General features: G+C 42.1%; 3 protein-coding genes across 6 annotated transcripts; 2 read left to right on the top strand and 1 right to left on the bottom strand.

Moving 5' to 3' along the window:
* The first annotated feature begins 2 nt into the window (after positions 1-2).
* Positions 3-3,028, top strand: pcmtl (l-isoaspartyl protein carboxyl methyltransferase, like). 4 transcript variants are annotated; one of them, XM_003453031.4, is made up of 9 exons: positions 4-154; positions 469-636; positions 815-919; positions 1,080-1,111; positions 1,199-1,303; positions 1,420-1,540; positions 1,646-1,731; positions 2,051-2,220; positions 2,349-3,028. In XM_003453031.4, exons 2-9 carry the CDS (start codon positions 519-521, stop codon positions 2,383-2,385), a joined length of 774 nt encoding a protein of 257 aa, XP_003453079.2. In that variant the 5' UTR covers positions 4-154; positions 469-518; the 3' UTR covers positions 2,386-3,028. The 4 variants fall into 4 exon arrangements, with proteins under 4 accessions (XP_019204483.1, XP_003453079.2, XP_005477118.1 ...); XM_005477061.4 differs by having other exon boundaries at positions 5-154; positions 2,313-3,028; XM_005477060.4 differs by having other exon boundaries at positions 95-198.
* Positions 3,029-3,646: 618 nt separating this feature from the next.
* On the top strand, positions 3,647-6,504 carry rpusd2 (RNA pseudouridine synthase domain containing 2). Its single transcript, XM_013276281.3, has 3 exons — positions 3,647-4,329; positions 4,662-4,958; positions 5,043-6,504. Exons 1-3 carry the CDS (start codon positions 3,703-3,705, stop codon positions 5,847-5,849), a joined length of 1,731 nt encoding a protein of 576 aa, XP_013131735.1. The 5' UTR covers positions 3,647-3,702; the 3' UTR covers positions 5,850-6,504.
* Positions 6,118-20,663, bottom strand: disp2 (dispatched RND transporter family member 2). The gene is made up of 10 exons (XM_005477059.3): positions 20,290-20,663; positions 16,626-16,764; positions 16,275-16,528; positions 15,499-15,528; positions 15,248-15,371; positions 13,844-13,959; positions 12,861-12,976; positions 12,014-12,111; positions 11,624-11,782; positions 6,118-10,991 (listed from the first exon to the last, which is right to left on the bottom strand). The coding sequence occupies exons 1-10, from the start codon at positions 20,382-20,384 to the stop codon at positions 7,659-7,661; spliced, it is 4,464 nt and encodes a 1,487-aa protein (XP_005477116.1). The 5' UTR covers positions 20,385-20,663; the 3' UTR covers positions 6,118-7,658.
* Between the last annotated feature and the right edge of the window lie 540 nt (positions 20,664-21,203).

Here is a 21,203-nt window from a genome sequence, read left to right as displayed (position 1 = left end):
AGACGCTGTACCCGCCCGTCAAGCAATTTTGAGAGCTGATTGGTTAGTTTGGGCTTCACGTATAAAAGGTTCGTTTCTCATTGGGCTGTGGTTTGCTGAGGAGGGGATTAGGAAATGTGTCTCAGCTGGAAGTGACCGCGGCTGAGCTACCGAGGTAAATAAGGGCTACCGACCTCTACTGAATTCGTTTATATGGGGGTATTTACTATTTAAAGAACTGTAATAATCATTTGCAACGGTATAATGATAGTATCCGCTTATAGTGTAACATAAACTTGCTGTTATAGCCGTAACGAGAGCTGCTGTACCGCTCGCTGGCTGTCTGTCAAGTTTACTGTAATTAGTTAATTTTCACTGCCACATTTGGACCTCTTACAAATGACCTAAACTGCCCTCTCGATTACCACGCGGAGAATACAGCTATACCGTTGAATGCATTTTACAGTAATCTGTGTGTCGTGTACTCAGGGTTACAAGCGCTGATCATCGCGTCCCTGCAGAGAGATCCGGTGTAGGAGATGCGAGCGGCGCTGCGCCTGGCAGTAGTGGCAGTCCCCATGGGTGTGCTGCTGTCCCGGACAATGGCGTGGATGTCCAGCGGCAAAACACATCCAGAACTCATCAGCAGGCTAAGGGGTAAAGGGTTTGAGCTTTGATATCTTCGTTGTTGTTTGTGACCTTTCTTGACCTCTCTAGACCTCTCTAAAGTAGGGTTGGGACTGTAGTTACATGTTGCACAGGTTGGTGTGGAATCATCATCTCCATTCATTCAACTCAGTATCAATACCTCTTTTTTTTCTTCTTTTTCTGCCAGATCATGGCGTGATCCAGAGTGACAGAGTGTTCAATGCCATGCTGGCTACTGACAGAGGACTCTACTCTAGAGACTATCCCTATGCAGACTCTCCCCAATCCATAGGTATTTATTTCAGATGCACTTTCTAAACACACAGATGCATGTTACTGTCAATGCAATAACAAGAGCCTGGGTTTTTTCATCACATTGCATTGTTGAATAATAGCTGTTTTATACAGAAAGATCTGCTGAGACTCAGTGTTATGAAACTTTGTAATTACAGGCTACAGGGCAACCATCAGTGCACCACACATGGTGAGTAACAAACACTGAACAGTGCTGGGAGGACTAAATGGTTAAACAAAACTTAACAGAAGTTTTCCTGCTGGCCTTACTCGACAGCATGCTCATGCTTTGGAGCTGCTAGGTGACAAACTAACTGAAGGAGCGTCCGCACTGGATGTAGGCTCAGGAAGCGGATATCTCACCGCCTGCTTTGCAAGAATGGTACATTTTGTTAAAAACTTGAGAAGTTTCTTTCTAAATCTTACCACTAGCTAGATGATTTCACCCATGTATCATATAACAGAGGGTAAACAGCTGCTTTTTACCATTATATGCAGACAGGGCCCACGGGTAGAGTGGTTGGCATTGAACACATCGACGAACTGGTTCAGATGTCAATCAAAAATGTTCAAGCTGACGACCCGGAGCTGCTGTCCTCTGGACGCATCAAACTAGTTGGTGAGTCAGGAGACGTCAAACTTAAAGTCATGCCACTTTTAACTACTGAGATTTAAAGCACGTGGCTGCAAAAAAAATACAATTCATATCTGGGTATGTCCACAGTGGGAGATGGAAGACTCGGCTACCCAGATGGAGCGCCGTATGATGCCATTCATGTTGGTGCAGCTGCAGCCACTGTTCCTAAGGCTGTAAGGACACACAGGCTTTACTCTTGTCAGATTAAAATGCATTAATAATAGCATAAGGCACTCATTCAGCTATTACTTAAGCCTGCAAACAAGGCACAGAAGGCTGTGGTGTATCTACAGCTGTATAAAAGTCATTATAACCTAATCAGTTGTCTCTAAAATAACTTTATCAAGTATGTTAAGCTTCGAAGGTACTTGAAATGCATTCTAAAGACAGACTGTGCTGAATAATTGCCATGAATAAAGTGAAAAAGTATGAAACTTGTTTTTTGGGGGGGGGGGTTTGTTTGTTTTTTAATCCTGTCTTTCCTTATGGAAGCTCTTGGAGCAGCTGAAACCAGGTGGGCGGTTGGTTCTCCCAGTGGGCCCTGATGGTGGCAGTCAGGTGCTAGAGCAGTATGATCGGCAGAGTGACGGGAGCTTCCTCAAGAAAGCTTTGATGGGAGTGGTTTATGTCCCCTTGACTGACAAGAGGCACCAGTGGCCCGGGTAAGAAAAACAAAAAAGCCTTAAACCCCTTGAACTCTTACACAAAAAATGAGGAAGTCATCTGTGCCTGCTATCCTTCCTTCTCTCCCCAGAGGTGAGCTCTGACTGCAGTGTGGTTGCCCTTGCAGGAGGTGGCGTTGGTGCTGCGTCTCCGGGGCCCTGTAACACCTCTTATATTTCAACTGAGCTTCTGTCTTAAGGACCACCTGCTCTGCTAGGTTGTCACCTAGCAACATGAAAGGAGGATCTTGCTCTGTTTGCCTGGCCAGATTGTCTTCCAAGGGCGATAAAACAATGAGTGACTGAATAGGTCTCCACTGGTCTACTGATTAGCCTCTTCCCAGAATCCTGTGATTCATTTAGAGTGATGCAAGTACAGTAGATCACAGGGGGAAAAAAGGCTGTACACAGTATTATTTCTGGGGAAGTTTGTGAAGTGTAATAATGGGTTTCTTGAGATTACAGCATGAAAAGCTCAAAGATGTGTGAATGCTTGTGCTGATTTCAGATGGATGGTAAAATTGTGTGTGGGAATGATTTGGATATATATGCAGTAATACTTGCAAAAGTACAAACCTGGGAATTTTAATAAACGTTTAGCAAAAGTAATATATTTTTGTGGGGAGAATGCTTCTTACTCATTTAACAATATAATGTGTGTGCAGAATAAATCACATGTGACACTGTAATTATAGAGCAGGGTTAGGAAGTTGTGCCAAAACATAATAATCTGATACATTTTTGGAATCATACAAATAATGTAATCATGTGTAAATATTAGATTTAATAATAAAACCAAGTAAGTGAATATTTTAGTGACTGCTGTTATTACAAGATTGAAAATAAACACATAACTGGGGTAAACAAGCCTTTTTTGAGATGCTGTGCCATAAAGTGATTTCCCGTAATTTAAACTATTGTAAATATCTTTTAGGCCTATAATCTGTCATGAATTATACATTAATTGAGCCAAAAAGAACATTTGAAGGGTAAAAACGAACTCATATCATTATAATGTAGGTGCAGTAACACAGAGTTTTAAAGACACTTGCAAAACAACTTCATAAATCTATTTGATAAATCTATTTGGTTACAAGGCAAACATTATACATAAAAAAAAAAACACATCAAAACATCGAAAATCACTTTTTGGCACAAAGAAGTATTAAGGGAATTGGTATCGTGAGAAACTACAAGGACTAGAGCATAAAAACATGATCATCAACAAACACAAACATACTGTAATTTATATTTCGTGTGAATAGAACTTAATTTGTAACAAAATAAATACATTTCATGACAAAAATAATACATTAAAACACATAAATAATAACACAAACAGTCTACTTTTAATAGTTAAGTGCAAAATGGGATGCAGGATTGGGTTTGATAGTTTGGTTTAAACTTCAGGGAGCGCCGATTGGACTACAAACGTCATCACTGCGCGCGCGCGCGGTGAGAAGGACCTCTAGCTAATGAGCGATGCACGTGAGGGTGGCGTTTGGAAGCTTATTATCTTTCTTTCTGAGTCAGTGTGACGTTCATTGTCGCGGAGTTTTTGTTTCGGCCTGCGAGAAAGCGAATCGGTTTCTGAGTTGTCTTAATTCTCCACAGTGTAGAAAGAGCAGCTGGACTATGGAGCAGGCGGGTATTGAGTCGGGAACACTGGTAAACGTAAACACGCCGGTGCCCGTGGAGCAAAAAACTACGGCGGTAGAGGCGTCAGAAACCGGCAAACGCAAAAACGACGACCCGGACGACCCGGAGACAAGTGGCCGAGGTAAGAGACGGAGAGGAGCCGGTGGGAAGAAGCTCCGTCCGGGCGAGAGATACATCCCCCCACCGCAGAAACGCAATCCAGGTGTGAGCTTTAGCCAAGAGCATTTCAACGAGACGTCATACTACTTCGAGGCTGGGCTTCGTAAAGTCTATCCATATTACTTTGACTTTAAGACCTACTGCAAAGGTCGGTGGATTGGAAAGAGCCTTTTGGATGTGTTTAAGAATGAGTTCAGAGCTGAGTCCATTGGGTATTATCAGAAGGCCGCTAAAGAGGGTCGCATCCGCCTCAACGAGACACCTGTGGAGGATCTATCTGTGGTGCTCAGGGTAAGTCTCATAAGTCCATAGTATAACCTATATAGGGGGAGGTAAACGGGATCTAGTTAGCTGTGGGATACTAATACAAGGTATTGACTTAGGCTACATTATTCACCAAATTCACGTGTCCAAATGATCAGTCAGTAAAATCGGATTACTTTTGTTCTTGCATTGAAAGGATCAAATACTTGACATGTGGTAGCTGTAAAGAACAACCCTTCATGTCATTAAATTGGTAGCTATCCAAATCTTGATACTCTGATTTCTATAAGTCACCTGATAGTATTGGATGGCCTTGTGTGAGGTGGGCAAACACTTAACTTTTCCTTCACAATGCACAGAATAATGATCACTTGAGGAACACCGTACACCGCCACGAGCCCCCCGTAGTCGGCAGACCGCTGGAGATTCTGGTAGATGATGGCGAAGTGCTTGTGGTCGATAAGCCTGCCTCCATCCCTGTGCACCCTTGTGGCCGATTCCGCCACAACACGGTGATTTTCATTCTGGGGAAGGAGTTTGGCATCTCTGAGCTGCATACAGTCCACAGGCTGGACAGGCTCACCTCTGGAGTCTTGCTGTTTGCCAGGACGCTCGAGACCTCTAAGAAACTGGACCAGATGGTGAGAGACAGACAGGTATGTTGAGCATGTTTTGCACTTTTGTGTGAGTGGGTTTTCAAAACGTCTCCACAACTTCCTTACATCTTCTGTCTTTTTCAGCTTGAAAAGGAGTATGTCTGCCGAGTGGAGGGGGAGTTTCCAGAGGATGAGGTGATCTGTGAAGAACCCATCCTGGTTGTTTCTTTCAAAATCGGCCTCTGTCGTGTTGACCCTAAAGGAAAAGAGTGCCGGACCGTCTTCCAGAGGCTTAGCTTTAACGGAAAAACAAGTGTGGTCCGCTGTTTACCCCTTACTGGTCGCACACACCAGATCAGGGTCCACCTTCAGTACCTGGGTTTTCCCATCCTTAATGATCCCGTCTATGGGTCATCAGCCTGGGGTCCCCACAGAGGGAAGGGGGGACTTGTGGGGAAGAGTGATGAGGAGCTTCTGCAGGCGCTGGTAGAAGAACATCACTCTCAGGAAAATTTTAACATGCTGGATATTGCAGATGACTGCATTGGCATTGCACACAAGGCAGACAAAAATAAAGCCTCTGAGAAAATGGACAAATCAGCTGGAACTGCTGAATCTGACAAGAGCGGAGAAAGTTGTCCAGTACAGGTAGATGCTTGTGGCAGTGACAAGAAGTTAGATTGCATTGAGGCAGTAAATGACAACAACACAGTTAAAGACTGTCAGAACCCTCAACCAGCCAAATCACATGGAAATGAAACTGGGGCAAACGATTCTAGTCAGAAAACTCCTCCAGACCACCTGTGTAGTGAATGTAAACTAGTGCGGCCAGACCCCACAGAGAAGGAACTCATCATGTATCTTCACGCTTTACGCTACAAAGGACCTGACTTCGAATATTCCACACAATTACCCGACTGGGCAAAAGAGGACTGGGTGGAGGCAGATTAGAACAGACCAGTTGAACGCTGCTGACGGCTTTGACATTTAATCTTCAGACAATCATTAATCCTCAAAGAGATTTTGGTTTTTAATTTTTTTGATTTAGAACCAAAAACAAAAATGTTTTGCTGCTTTGAAAGCAAATATAAGTTAAGATTGGAGTGGTCTGTTTTGTAGTTCACCTTGAGGTCTATTTTAATTGAATATTATCCACAAAGTCTGTAATCTGTCTTGTAACACAGGGAACATTTGAAATAAATCGAAAGCCAGTCTGCAGGAAAATAAAATGTTTTATTTCATTTTTGTGAAAAATCAACATTGACAGCTATAAATAAGAGTGGTGGTGACCTTTATCTTTTTGTTTATAGAAAGCCTGTGATTGATTACCTTTGTCTATAAGGCAAGGTTATTCTGCTGAGTGACCCAAAGTGAAGGCTGGTTAAAGATGTTTGATTATACAGTCAAGATATCAAGTGACAAAAACACTTCTGCAATGAAAAATCTTGAAAATAACCTCGCTCATAGGCACATTTTATGGCAAATCTTTCTTCTTAAGGTCCTCGCTGAATCACAGCCACTGCACCTTCAACACTTCTTTGTTTTATACATATAAAGGACCATAAACATATCAAATTTTACTCTTAGGACACTTTTTTTTTTTGCACATCACAAAATTTCAGCTGCTTTGAAACAACCGTTTGAAAGACATTTGACACATGCCGTTCATGTCATAAATACTGTTAAATGCTTTGCGGTGTGGATAAATGTCGCCTGTCAGGAGTTTCTCTTAACACTGCAGCAAGATCTGTATGGAAAATTGACTGTTGATGCAGCTGCTTGTGATGGTACAATTACTGCATTTAAAACAGAAATTCAAGCTCCTCCTAATTCTGCTAAGGCTTACACTGACATCTGTGGATCCTGAATAGTATGCACCTTAAGTGTATAAACTGTAGTGTTAAGTCTGTTAGAAACCACTTTGGCCCTTGGAAATCAGCACATGAGTGAACATTACATTGTTTTGGCACTGACACTAGAATAAACAGCATGACCGTTAATTTGAAAGTGAAACATTAAAAGCAAGCCAAGACACCACACATGATACACACTGCAAACTGTAGGTTAGTGATTCTCTACATTATCATCCCAAAAGACATACTGTACATGTTATCCCCACAGAGTGCAGAACCCACTGACTTGCAGCCAGGTGACAGTTGTCTGCTTCTCTAAACGTGATAATGATTGAGTCATGCTCATAAACTGTTTGCGGCTTTGCGCGCAGGCACACCCCACGCAGCTCTGTCTCTATATCTCACATTTAAATCCATGAGTGCATATGGCTCATAGGGGTCAATCCCAGCTTGGAGAAACCCAATCTGTGCAGAGCGTCCAGGTTCAGAAGTTAAAAAGTTCCAGGCACAAAGTAAGTTCTGCAAGCAGCAGGTGCAGCACTCGGATAGTTTCTGTGTCGATGACGAGCTGCAGTTAATATTCAAATGTGGCATTTGTGTAAAACTGTGGCTGGATAGAAAGCTTCATCTTTTGCTGTCATGCTTTCAGTTTTAACCTTTAGCTGAAGACACGCTCATGCTCTGACCTCATTTGTAACAAACGATGAAACAACACTGGACAAACATGCTGTCGTGTTACATTTGCAGTTGGCTTGTATTTCCTTTGTGTAATACACAAATGTAACAATGTATGCTCCTTTTCTGTCAACTATGATTGTATAACTTCAGTTGTTTTGTTTTAAATTTTTTTATATGTATAAATTAAGAGTCAGATCCACAGTGTTTTCAAGATTTTTTCCAGCTTTCTTTAACAAGTATCTTCCCGCTGTCCGTCTCTCTTTATCCAAACATCTGGTAAGTCTGGCTTACTGTTGGGTAAAATCACCACTTCCTCGCTGTGGCTGGTGCGACCCTTTCCACAAGTCTCATAAACGATTTCTTTCAGTGAGAGACGAAGTGCATCTCTCCTCCCGTTAAGGTGTCCTGGCTGTAAGTGGACCTCTGCCTCTCCTTCTTGCTGCTGTGTGTTTGAAGATCCTGGTTCGATATCACTGAGGCACGTTTCGCAGGACTCCTCCAGACCCTCACAGGAGCTCTGAGACGGGGAGAGGTGGCGTCCTTTATGTGAGCGATGAGGGTGACAGCACCTCTCCCCTAAGGTATTTTCAATCTTGCAGAGTGATGACTGGTCAGTAGTCTCCAGTGTATGGCTGATGACGGTCTCTTCCATGCTTGACGATGAGGATGATGTATTGCTCCAGTGTTTCACCCTGACAGACTGACTCCTGCAGGTTTTACACAGCAACTTGTCCTTAGCTACATCTTCTTCAGCCAGGCCTGGTGGGCATAGAGTGTTTTCTTTGTAAGGAGATGAGGTCTGGACGGCTGGTGGTGGTTGGCAGATTTTCTGTTGATGGCTACATGTCTCCTCACTCTCCCCATCCATGGTATTCCTTGCCACATCTCCCTCACAGTACTCAATCTCATCAGAAAGCACAGAGGGCCGGTTTGACAGTTTACTGGTGCAGGTGCTGTTCTCAAAGCTGTCACTCAGGCGATAGGCCAATGGCTGTAGCTCGTACTGCTCGGGCCCTCGATTCCCACAGCCACTTCCTGCAGTCTGTTTCTGCCTGTGCTGACGATGGTTGGGATAGAGATAACCGCCTGCTTCTTTGTCATAACTCCTCCTCACTCTAGATTTACCAAATGCCCCGTTAGCCGCAGAAGTCGACAAAGAGCCAGGCTCAGAACAAGAGGAAAGCATACCGTCCGTTTGGTTGGAAAAACACGGCAGCGTGATCATTCCACAGTTTTTCTGGGGTCCACAAAAACAGCACAGGGACTGGAAAAAGAAGGTTGCAAATCCACACGCTACACATTTGACCAAAAACAGAAAAATCCCAAGCTTTCTGAAGAACAAGGCTGTGGCAGGTAACATTATGATCCCTATGAAGAAAAAAGCACCAGAAACTATTGCTACAGGACATCCCATCCTTTTAGTGGCGTGTGCTACTTTCCCAATTTTGTCTGAATGTGGAGCTAAGCTGTAGGATATGCAATAGTTGGCAATAAAATCGACTGAGAGCCCTGCGGCAGATGATATAAACAGAGCCTCCGTGCCACACAGCTGCCATTCAAGAAGAACAAGGAGGCCGACAGTGACAAACACACTGCCTCCTACGGCTATTGTTCCATATATGCTCAGTGGAATATTCCATGTGGTTAAAAGAAGCAAAGCACATGTGAGTGCTACTGAAAAGCCAGCTACTACTAGAGTCTCTGAGCTTAAAGACTGCTGCAGGTCAAAAAGAGACAGCTGACTGATGAACCAGCCGTTCTCCAGCCCTTGTGGTGCTCCTGATATCTCTCTGTTAAACCATGTCAGGATTTCTCTGTAAAAAACACTGGTTCTGCTAAAGTTGAAACTGTAGAAGTATGTAGTTTTGAATGCCAGCACGAGGGCAGCAACCCTGCCATCTGGCTGGAAGTACACCCCTCCGCTGTGTGCCAGATGGCCCTCGGCATACCTCTCTGCCAGCATCATGCTTAGGCAGTTCTCAAAAACGCTGGGAGGGTAGGGGAATGGGATGTCATTACAGCAGAAATGAAGGGCGTCATCGCTCTCTGAGCACCTCCTGACAGATATCCAGTGTATTAGCTGCTCCACGAGGCAGATATTATCTGTCATTGCATCTTTATCTTCAGGTGATGAAGGAGAGTAAAAGGTTTGGTTCTGAACCCGTCCACACAGCTCCCGCAACCAAACCTGAGCATCAGGTCGGCTCATGTTAAAGTCAGGGTCAAGAACTAAAGAGCCATTGCTTCTTGGGTTAAAGTGGTCTCCATTGTCAGTCGGTTTGATGCCCCAAACAAGCATCAACGTAACAGGCTTATCCTCTCCATTTCTCTGCCTCTCAAACATGAACATGTGACGGTACTCTGCGTCATATCGCTCAAATGGGTGACTGGAGCGGAACAGTTGGGTGACCCTGCTCTCAAGAGCTGGCAGCTTCATGCCCGGGTCTATGCATGACATGTACGTGCCTCCAGTAGCGAGCACTGCAAACCAGCAAACCCAAATGTATCTAAACTTTACAACTCCACAGGGCAGGATTTTCAGAAATAATAAATTGGAGGTGTCAGTGAGACCACGATTTAATTCTCTCAGCTTCTGCCCAAGGCTGAAGAGGCATCTCTTGCGTGAACTCGTGTCCCAGAAGCCACCAGTGCTTTTGGAGCAGCAGGGGTTCCATCCTTGCACTGCCGCAGATGCAGAGGACATTTTTGTGTAGCGCTCACGCAGGATGAACGAACACGGCAGCCACACCAACGCCAAGAGGGAGCTGATTAAAGAGGCAGTTCCGAGATAAATGGAGAAGCATCTGATTGCTGTGATGCTGCTGAGATAACCAGAGAAAAAAGCTGCACTGGAGGTCAGCCCTGATGCTAAAATCAAATAGCCAACTTCCTGCAAAGCTCTGTTTACTCTCTTTTCCAGGGAAGCTGAAGGATTTTGGGATAGCTGCAGAGTCCAAAAGTCAGTAAAGATGAAAACCTGATTGGAGCAGCTTCCCAAGAGAATAAGAGCTGCTGACAGGTTGACCAGAGGAAAGAAAGTCAGACGAAATGCTACTTTGTAGAAAAAATAGGATGTTAGAAGGGAGCCGGTGATTGCTATTACAGATAGCGCTACTATGAAGAGAGAGTGGAGGTATAGAGCCATAGTGAACAGAAGTGATACAACAGCTAGGACAGGGTAAACTGAATCTCTTGTCAGGTAATACTCAAACAGAGCCTGCTTAATGCCAAAGTCTATGCCAGTAATAGTCGTATTATTGTAGGTTAGATCCCTGCCTTCAAGGCTATTCATGTATATCTCCATCATATGTTCTCCTTTGTCTACAGGTAGGAAAAGAAGACTGTACTTCAGTGTGGGAATTTGGTATTCAACAGTCTGCGGTCCAAGAAAGTCTTTGTCAACCAGAAAGTGCAGGATTTGGAACACCACGCGGGATTGTTTGCAGCGGGAGGGAACCGAGGAACAGCTGCCATGTTTGGGTCTCTGGGCACAGGCTTCAACTAGATGTCCTTCATGATAGTATGGCGCACATTTCCGCAGAAGGTTCAGAGACTCAGAAACCTGGTATGAGAGAAAGACAATGGAAAATAAAACCACAAGATAATACAACAGAACTGAGGTATAATTAAGTGCTTACTAAGTTTGCATTGCTCACGCATATCCATGCTCCTTTAACCTTTTGTAAAAAAAAGCACATTTTCTTTCTGAAAGAAAATTAAATGCCACGTCACAGGGATATCTGCGTAATAATGCTTTACCAGCTGATGTCCTCAGTTGGACAACAGTCGACTGACCGACTACACTCACTACAGACGAACAGCAGCCAGAGTTGATTGCCCTGCAGCGGCCTCCGTAGTTACGATTATGCACTTGATTGCAATCTACTGACATGTAGTGGTGAGATTTCACACACAGTATATTTAAACTGAACATGGTTTAATTTGGTTTTTGCTAATTATGACTTGAGGTGCAGTTAAAAGCTCGTAATGGTCAACTTTCTGCTTGGGTTACTTTACCAAACAACTCTGAGGACAAGATCAGGTTTTCAAATGTCTTCTTGAACGTGACAAGACGTGCTCCTACAAAGTACAATTTACAAAATAAAAAGGACTGGTCTGATGAGCTGATATCCCTTTGCCTGTTTTATTTTGTTTTGTTTTATAATTTTGAAAATGAGAAGAAAGCTTCAGTACTTGCTGTGAGGTGAGGCTGAGGCAGCGTGAGGCATTAGTAAGGACTGCCAAGTAATTCCCCAGAGACCAGCTTGGACAACAGCCACTTCTGGACATTCCCTCAGCCTTCACCCTCACATGCTGCTGGCACAGGTCCTGGAACTGGGCCTGGGAGCGAATCTGTTTCAGAGGAGGCAAAGGTTTTTTTTGAACGCATGCCCAGATTTAAAACTATTTCATAAAAAAAAGAACTAATTTCACACAAGATGATGTAGAGTGATTTTTATTGGAGGAGATGGATTAAAATGTGGAACACAGCCACTGTATTAAACTGAAAAAGTGAGAGAGAGGAGACGATGACTAAAGGTTTCAGCAAAGTTGACAGAGAGGAGTGAGTAGAACATGACGAACCCTGGATTGTTCCATCTCACACATGGCGTGGATTGCCTTCAGACTCCAGAGACTGGCTGAGTTTTCTGATCGAAACACCAGCTGGGCAAAACGCTCGCCTGTGTGGAGAGAGACAGATGGAGTCACCATACAGGAACAAGATGACCAGCCGTGATTCCTCAGTTCACAGGGGTGGTCAGAAATGCTCAGAATGTTTTCAGACTCTTGTCAAGGGCTCTGAGGTATGAATCCATAAGGATGAAAGCCAGCAAACTACATATTTTGTGTGTTTTATCCTGGCGTCAGTGTTGGATGTGAATAGAAATTAGCCAACTTCAATAAAATGCAAACCTCAGGGCTTGGGATTGCTAATAAATCTATTTAGGGAGCTTTCCGTATTTTAAAAAGAAGTCTTTGATCTAACAGAAAACTATATCAAAGCAGAGCTTAAAGAAGAAAATCAGGAATACCATTCCCAAAGAAAAGCTCTCAAAAAACCTCTTTGATCTGCAACTTTTTTTTGTGAAGTTGTATTTAAGTGGTCACTTTTATGTTGCGCTTTCATTCTAAGTTTGCAGAGACCGCTAATGACTCTTTACTAAGCTCCAGTGTTTTTCCCAACATTCATAGTTTTTAAATACAGTTTATAGAGTTGGATTAAATTAAAATGAATCGGCTGCATTCACACATGCATAGTTATCTCCTTTTAATTTTCTAACTTTAAGTATGTCATGGCCAGCAGAGATACATATTACTCTTAACCCTTGTAGATCTACAGGGTGAAAACGGCGAGATTTCATTAGTTCAAGTTTTAAAAACTTAAAAGTTTATTTTATTGAAAAGCTTAAACTGATCAGGGTTTTCTCACCTGGAGAATCGCAGAGGAAGGTGTCTAGAGTGGAGTCCCTGGCCAGCATCCTTTTCATTCGAGCTTTGGAGGTGTCGTGGCCGCTGCTACTTTCTCTGCCGATAGCTCCTCCAAATCTAACACATATAAACCCAGACAGATGCCTTTTTTAGCATTTTGCTTTTAACATTTTTTTTAATTTGCAATACATTTTTTAGCACTTGGGATAAGCACAATATACACCAGCAGTTTTTTTTTTCATTATTTTTCATGTTGCTTATTTATACATTCAGTGGGAATACTGCAAAATTAGGATTCAGTTAAAGTCCAACATTCAGTCTTCCTCTGTCTTGGATTTGTCTTCCATAAACTTGTGTAAGAGGTAGATGTGAGAGTGTGAATGGTTGTCTAACACTCTGTTAGCCATGTGTTACAGACTGTTCAGGTTGTACTCTACCTTAAGGATCCAGCACAACTGCGACTTTAAGTGTGATATGCAGTCAAGAAATCACATGGAGGCAGAGGAAATTTTAAACTATGTTGATACTATGATATCAGTATATTCTTACAGCATGTTGAATTAAAATATTTAATCTGTCACTTCACATCAGTACACCTTTACAGTACTTTTCACGTACTGCTTCTGCTTAATGGCTTAATGGCAGGTTTATGTTTAATAAATGATGACAGGGTGTAATGTGTCATGTGTCTTGTTCATCTGAGGTGGTTTAAATAATTTGAGAACTTAGTAAGGCCCAAATTAATTATTGTTTTATTATTTCCCAATACAGAAACCAGAACTTGAAAGAGGGTGTGCATTCTTTTTGTAATGACTGTATGTAGTGTGTATGCATGCAGTCACTATTGCCAGAGCTTTTACTGCAAGTAATCATAATAATATGTTATCAGTCTTCAGGTTGCTCAAATCCATTTCTACAGCAGCACATCTGTGCATCTGTCAGCGGTGCAGTCTGTGCTTCGCTCTACTAAAACCTTCTGCTGACCTTTTACTGAGCTGCTGTGGTAAAAGAGACAGTTTTTTCCCAGGGCCAGTGTTCTCCTGCAGCTTGGACAAGCTTGACATGCGAACTCCGATGTATGTTCCTCGCGGCTGAAAGCCCTGTAGAAAGAGAGCACTTTCAAACACAAGCAGACATCAAAGTGAAAGGCAGTATAGATGCTGTTACCATTTAACACAATGCATATAATCAGCATCAAGCAAATTAAATGCTGTCTAATAAAATGTATATACACAGCCTGTATTTGCTTATATTTTTACTGAGTGGTGTTTATAAAAAGAAAGCAGCACTCTTATCATTGGCATAATCGTACTTCTTTTCTTATGTAAATCATTTTTAGCTTTGCCGTTCATGATTCATTGTTGTGATTCGCTTGTTGAGTCTTGAGAATGATTTCTTAATCAGTGTTTATCCTGTAAACATGCATCTCAAAGGTGAGAAGGTGTATTTAATTAAGATGACAGCAAGTGTGATCTAATTCAGCGCGGCTCATTGAATCTGAGATTAGACTGAACTAAAAGGATATGGCTGAAATCATGAGTCATTAGCAGAACAGTAATTAACCACACGCAGCCTAAGGTGGTGAAGGATGTTTGTGTTGTTGATTTAACAGAACCTGACAGTAGAGATACATGTACTGCAGCAAGTGAAAATTAGGATTAAAATTTGAAGATTGCTTGTGTGTGTACAGGCTTGAGTGTTCTTGTTTTCATCCCCCAGTGGGGACTTTAAACCAATTGTAAAGCAAACTATGGGGGCCTTCTCTGAACATAGGGACCAGACTGCTTTTTGAAGATTGGAATTAGACTAAATTTCGACATAAAGGACGCACACTCGGGAAGAGACTACTAGCAATGTGGAAGGCATAGATCATGAAGTCACAGTTAAATTCATCATCTTGAAGTAATGACAGACGTAACTTTAGTACGTTAGTTAGTGGGTCTTGTGCTAAATTTGTTTCAACTCTGAGGACACTACCAATGCGTGCAAAGAAAACTGGTGACCAACAACATGAAATCGTGGGAAACAGAGGGCTAACTATGCATCCGGAGACTACAATGTCCTCTTGCAATCAGCTGTAGCTAATAAAGTGTTACACAAATCACTTCATATAACCTTAACGTGTTTATATATGTGTTCATGTTTCATGTGTTCAGAATGCATGCTATAAATAAGTCACCTTTTTGCATTCAGTGGTATGTTAGTATGTTTCCTTTGTGAACCCTGCATCCCAGTGGGAATAAAAACCATTGTTCCCATGGGTTCAAACTTGTTTTAAAGAGTTAAGATTTTAGGCTAAGGTCAGAAATAGGTTTAAGTAGTTTGAGCTAGGGAATGCATTTAATGAATATTAAAGTGTGTGAGTGTGCACATGTATTTGAGACTAACCAGTAATGGGTCAGAGAAGTCTGGCAGTGGGCCAATCAAGAATGCAGCCAGTGAGCATCCCAGCAACAGCACAGCACAACCAATCAGAACTGCCAGCGGATAGTCCACTATCACCTGGGAATAACTGTTAAATAAAATACCGCAAAAGAATCAGGCTGTGTCACTGAAGAAAAGAGAATCATCATGATGAAATTAAGAGAGACCTGCAGTACTTTGGGGCTTTTAAGATAAAAAGGGGTTTTCACACTTACTTTCTAAGGATACAGTACAGTCCCCCGTCCCTGTTCACAGAAGAAAACTGTTATCAGTAACAAAAAATCAATTATTATCATTTTAATGACTCTGTGCACATGTGGTGAAAAAACAAACAAATTTGTTGATTCATTTTCTTCTGTAAGAGCTCTGACCTCATCTAACCAGCTGCTCTTACACAAGCCTAAAACCAGATTAAAACAGAGAGGTGATCGAGCTTTTGCAGAATCAGCAACACATCTATGGGATAATCTACCTATCTTCATATCCACACAGCTCAGGCGGTACACTTTTAAATCTTTATTAAAAGCACATTTATTCTCCTTGGCAGTGTGGCATCCACTTAAAGGATTGCATTTTATGGTCTGTTTTTATTTTGATTCCATTTTATTGTTATCTTCTTTTATTTATTGTCGTTTAATGTTGTGTATTGCTTTTAATTTTTTCTGGATTTCAGTGTAGTTTTCTTGGGGCAACATGCTTTTAATGTACAGCACTTTGGTCAACTCTAATGTTTTAAATGTGTCATATAAATAAATTTGACTTTTGACCTCTTCTCACAAGGTAGTTGAGACATGTATTAACTATGAAGCTGTGGGCAAGCACAAGCAAGCCGAAAAGGGATGAAACAGCTGATTTGATTTTTTTTTTTTTTAATGTAATCAAATCCGACCATCAGCACCACTGAAGCTCATTAATTATCCAGTTCGTTGAATACACACACAAAAAAATGAAATGCAGACAATGACTTGAAAGTATATTTTCCAAAACTCACCTTACTGTCACCACATGTTGCTGCTTTGGTTTCTGTGTCCCACCTTCATTTGACCCGTGCAGCCAGTGACATCTCACCGGTCCATGGCAGGATGACTGATGGGCAGAACCGCAGCTGTGTCCCACTTTTACAACAATTCCTCCTTCAGCATTAGGAACGCTGGTGTTTGAATGACAGCTGTGGCAGGCATTTGATTTGATTGGCCCACAGTGACTGCAGTGTGGACATTTTAGAAGCTGGGGACTCTGCGGAACCTAAAGGAGGAAGGAAGATAACAATATGACTGTTTATGTCACTGCCTCCCAAATCCTCCACCTTATTTAATGCGTCCCTATATATGCTAAGACATACTTGGTGATAGAGCTGAAAGGAAGAAGAGGGTCTGCCAAGGCTGCTGCAGCTGTCACATAGCTCCCCTTCAGGCTGGATGACAGTCAACTGGGCCTCAGCAGAGCTGTCAGGGGGGCACAGAGAGACCGTCGGGATCTCACTAAGGAGAAACGTCGGATGGGGAGAAGAGGAAGTCAATGGAAATATAAAATTATGGAAATATATTAACAGGAGAGAGGATATGATTGACAGTGGTAGCAGTGAAAGAAGCAGCAGCTCTTTTTAAATGAAGGTGCAAAAGTTCAGCTTGTAAACAGTGACTGACATCTCAGTTTCTTGAATGCACTTCTTGGCCTCACTTCATCTGATTTTCAACGGCGAATTGAGCAGCCCAGCTGAGCTAATGAGGTAAGGAATGGATTTCTGGATAACATGCTGTAGCTACTGGAAGGAAGAAGGGCCAATTAAAACGGAAGGCAGGAGGAAGGAGGAGGAATCAAGAATAAGCGAGAGAGTGAGACTTTTTTCACTTCATGTCACCATCATTGGGGTAGGTGGTTATTTAGGATGGCACACAATACAAGACTGAGTGATGGTTCGTGGCTAACGGCAGCATTCAGTAGTTGTTTTTATATTTTTCTATTATATTTTGCAGCTCTCACGAAAACTGTCTGTCTTTGGTCATGTTAAAAGCTTTCTTCTGTGGATAGCAGTGTCGGTTTATTACATCCACCACTTTAGCCCACATAGATATGGAAGGACTGACATGACCGCTTGTTTAGTTCCCTGAAGATGAGTCCTACTGACTTTAGTGATCCTTTGACTTTTTTTCAATGACATTCACTTAAGCCACTTTTTTTTTTCAATTTCCATTTCTATTTTTATTTGGCATCATGGTTCTAATCTGGGACCTCCCCAGCAGCAAGGCTGACTACAAAGCAAAGCAGAACAGAGCAGACTGTAATGACAATGGACAATGACAGAGATGATAGGGATTAACTTAGACTCATGTTAAAAATGAGTAACCAGGAAAAAGGTGGGTTGCAAAGTGGCTTGTAATTGGATTCCTGGCTGTGCTTGACCTTATAGCCTGCCTGCACTAATGCTTGATGTTATTCTATGGATTGTCATGAAATATAAAGACAGTGTTCACAAAAAACAACAACTCAACTAATTACAACAGTGTTGCTGTAGACTCTTGTTTTATATTCGATTCCTTCTCTATCACATGTCCTTAAAATCCTTCATTGATTTAGTTTTATTTAACTTTCTACCCCCAAAATTACATTACATAAAAACAACAGAAAATAAAGACACCTAACAGGATAGTTGTGTATTTCTCTGGCTGTAGCTCAGGAAAGGGGGCATGAGGTCCTTAAAGTCTACCACATGCTTGTTTTTCCACGCAAGACTGGATGCAACCGCACTTCCTGCCTAATCACCATGGTGACAGAGTAAGTCAACAGACCTTAATTAACCTCACAAGGTTTTATTTGCATCCCGTAATAAGGAGAACAAATGATGATGAGCAGTCTGCTGAATTGGTAAACATAAGCAGAGGGATTATGAAGTTTATTAGTGGAGCCAAGTGAAGAAGAGAACCTCGGAGTTTTTTGTCTTCATGTTACACTAAAATTGTGTTATGACCTAAATAATAAATACCCTGCAAAGTCCTCAGTAGCTCTTAATCACAAAGCATTTGTTCATCTACTAGTTTGACCTATTTAGACACTGACGTGAGTGAATGAACACACAAAATGAAGCTACTTCAGAGTGCAAACACTCCAAACCAGTATATGACCATTTCCACTGCAATCATAAGAAACTCAGTCCATCCAGTGTTTCACTATAGCTTAGAATTGACACAGGAATATAATTAAAGATGCTAGGAGACACTGCCTGGCTGCCTCTTGACCACAGGGTGTGGGATATCAGTGTTTGACCCTGATTTTCCATCTTAATGGTTTCCACAGAGCCGGCCAACGTAGGCAAACACACGCACAAAGGATCTAAATTCTGGAGCTTATCAATAATTCAGTGGACGAATACAAAAATACATCCAAAAAGGTGTCACCAAGCTACTCCCGACACCTAGGACAAAAATGGGAAACTGGCAGCGTGTGCTGAAATCAAAATGACCTCATAAATCAGAGTTTACATCAGAACAGCAGAGTGTACAGCTGAAACAAAAGCTGCTGTTTTTCACCGTGCACACACTCTGTTGCCAGATTATTAGTCCTCTTAAAATAATGAAGTCTCATATAACAACTATAAATAATCAGTGATGCTAGACCATGTCATTAATTATTAGAAACCTCTCTCATTATTACATCTCAGACTCATCGGAAAATACAGCCAGCACCAAGTAGTTTCAGCAAAAACTGATAACTGTGACTTGAGGAAGGTGCTGGGTATTTCAGGGCCGTTATTAGACTTGCATCACAATGACATATGAATGAATAGTTTAAATTAGAGTTTATTAATTTTTCAAGCTTCTAGTTTATCGTGTTAATTAAAAAAAGTAGAGTTGAAATTGCAACGATTCGCCCTCTGAATGACGTGGAAAAGAAGCACAAATCAGGTTTGCGCTTCGGTACAGTACTTCATACGACTGCTGAGTGTGTGATATTGAGTTGGAAACTGAGTGTATAAAATCACCTTAAAGTTGTTCAAAGGTGGCCCCGGGAGGAGCCAGAATATCTCTGAGGCTTAAAGGCTGTCAGCTGTACTTTCTGTCTCTCTCTCCAAACATTTCCCTTTAGATCTTTGTCTGTTTTCTTGTCTGCAGCACGCTTCGTGCATCAGCTGTCTGGATGTCAGTCAATGTCATGTCTCTTAAAATTTCCTAACCTGACAATCACGCACATAGACACGCTGAAGAACTGTGCAAAAGCACACTCTGTATGCAGAGTGCCGACTGTTAACCTTTAAAAGCCTGAGGTGTCATTAGAGTTAAAAAATATGTGATACTCTGTCTCTGCGTATAGGCGATGAAATCAAGTGAGTGTTCATGGAGAGAGAAAAAACAATGATAATAATGTGGCCTGTTGCTGAGCTGAAGGGTGACAGGTCTCAGCTGTTTCCAGCCCTGCTTTCATGTTTGAAGCCTCTCATCCATTAGATTTTTTTTTGTAGGCTGACAACAAAGTGAGTGACAGGGTGACCCAAAGAAGCAGTTTGACTAAAGCAGCAGGATGACACTGAACAGATCGCAAAGAGCTCCAGCCAACTATTTATGAGCTGCTCACTGAATCCTGCAAATCTGTCAGAAGCAGAAAGGGAACGGTCTTTTGTATGGTGGTAAATTAAAGTAGGCACTCAGGGTACTAGCTCTGAGTATCATAAAGCACTTATATAGAGTGTGCTACACTGAAAACGCAGTGATTCAATATAAATTCTTAAAACTAAGACAGCAGCATATATGTTGTTGCAGTAATGTTGAAACACAAGAACAACAACAGCAGCAGCAGGAATCCTGTCATGTACTGTTCCCACTGTCTACAGCAGAAACAGCTGGGTTCAGTAACCCACCATTCAGCGAACTAGCAGCAGCCAGGGGGGTAAAAAACACACACACACACCTTCACGTCTGCTTTTAACATCCATTCATTATCGCCACTGATCAAGTTCCACAGTAAGCTTTTGGACGTTTCCACAAACAAGAAAGAAAAAAACAACAACCCACCTTTTGCAAGCCTCCCGAATTTCCTTTTCATCTACAGGAGAATCAACCATTACTATCGCGTCCGTGCTTTCTCCTATTATTGAGCAAGCATCCATCCTCCTCCCGATCCGCCTTTTTTTTTCTAATTATTTAAAGCAATTATAAATCCCTTCTAATATCAAATCGGTTTGACTAAACAGTTAATTTCCCATCTGCCAGGACTGAGTCCACGAGGATCAAATGCTTGTTTCTGGGGCTTCTACTACAGAGCAGCACTAGGGCTGTTTGGGTTAATCTGCCCCGAGCTGCGCTCTGATTGGCGGAGCCCCGGTGATGCTGAGGAGGCTGTATGGTCGCTGTCCAACTGGCCGCGGTGCTGGAGCACCGACTGAAGGGTGGTGAGCCTCGGTGGCTGATTAAGCGGCTCAGACAGGAGCTACAGCTGCTCATTATGAAGGTGCACAGGCAGAGATGCTGCACTCAATTGAAACAACAGCTAACTGCTGCTGATCACAGCAAAGCTGAACATAAATCACCGCTGGGTGAAATACACTCCTACTTATCGATTTAAAAGGAAGGGACTAAGACAATCAGTACATTATTCATTAATTTTAAATAATGACTTGCTTTAGTTAGAGGAAAACACTTAAATTGATGTTTTTAATAGAAATGTAAGTGGAAATTGCACCAGTCAGTTAGAATGTATAAAGATTTAAGCACTGTCCCTTCATTGTCTTTGCTGCTTTACAGTAATCAAGGATGCTTTCATAAATTATGTATGAAGAGGTTTGCAACTAGCGGTTACATTAATACCATTTGGGAGAGTGATGATTCATAGATCAGTGATTAGCCGTTAATAACAGCACCTTTCGTTCTTGCCAGATTTTGAGAAATCTCTTTTAGTGGTTTGATGCTAACTTAATGTATCAAATTGC

Source organism: Oreochromis niloticus, linkage group LG19 (genome assembly GCF_001858045.2).
Source record: "Oreochromis niloticus isolate F11D_XX linkage group LG19, O_niloticus_UMD_NMBU, whole genome shotgun sequence".
Classification (NCBI taxonomy): Eukaryota; Metazoa; Chordata; class Actinopteri; order Cichliformes; family Cichlidae; genus Oreochromis; species Oreochromis niloticus.
The sequence above is the reverse complement of the archived record's forward strand: the minus strand, read 5'-3'. Positions and strand labels throughout refer to the sequence as shown.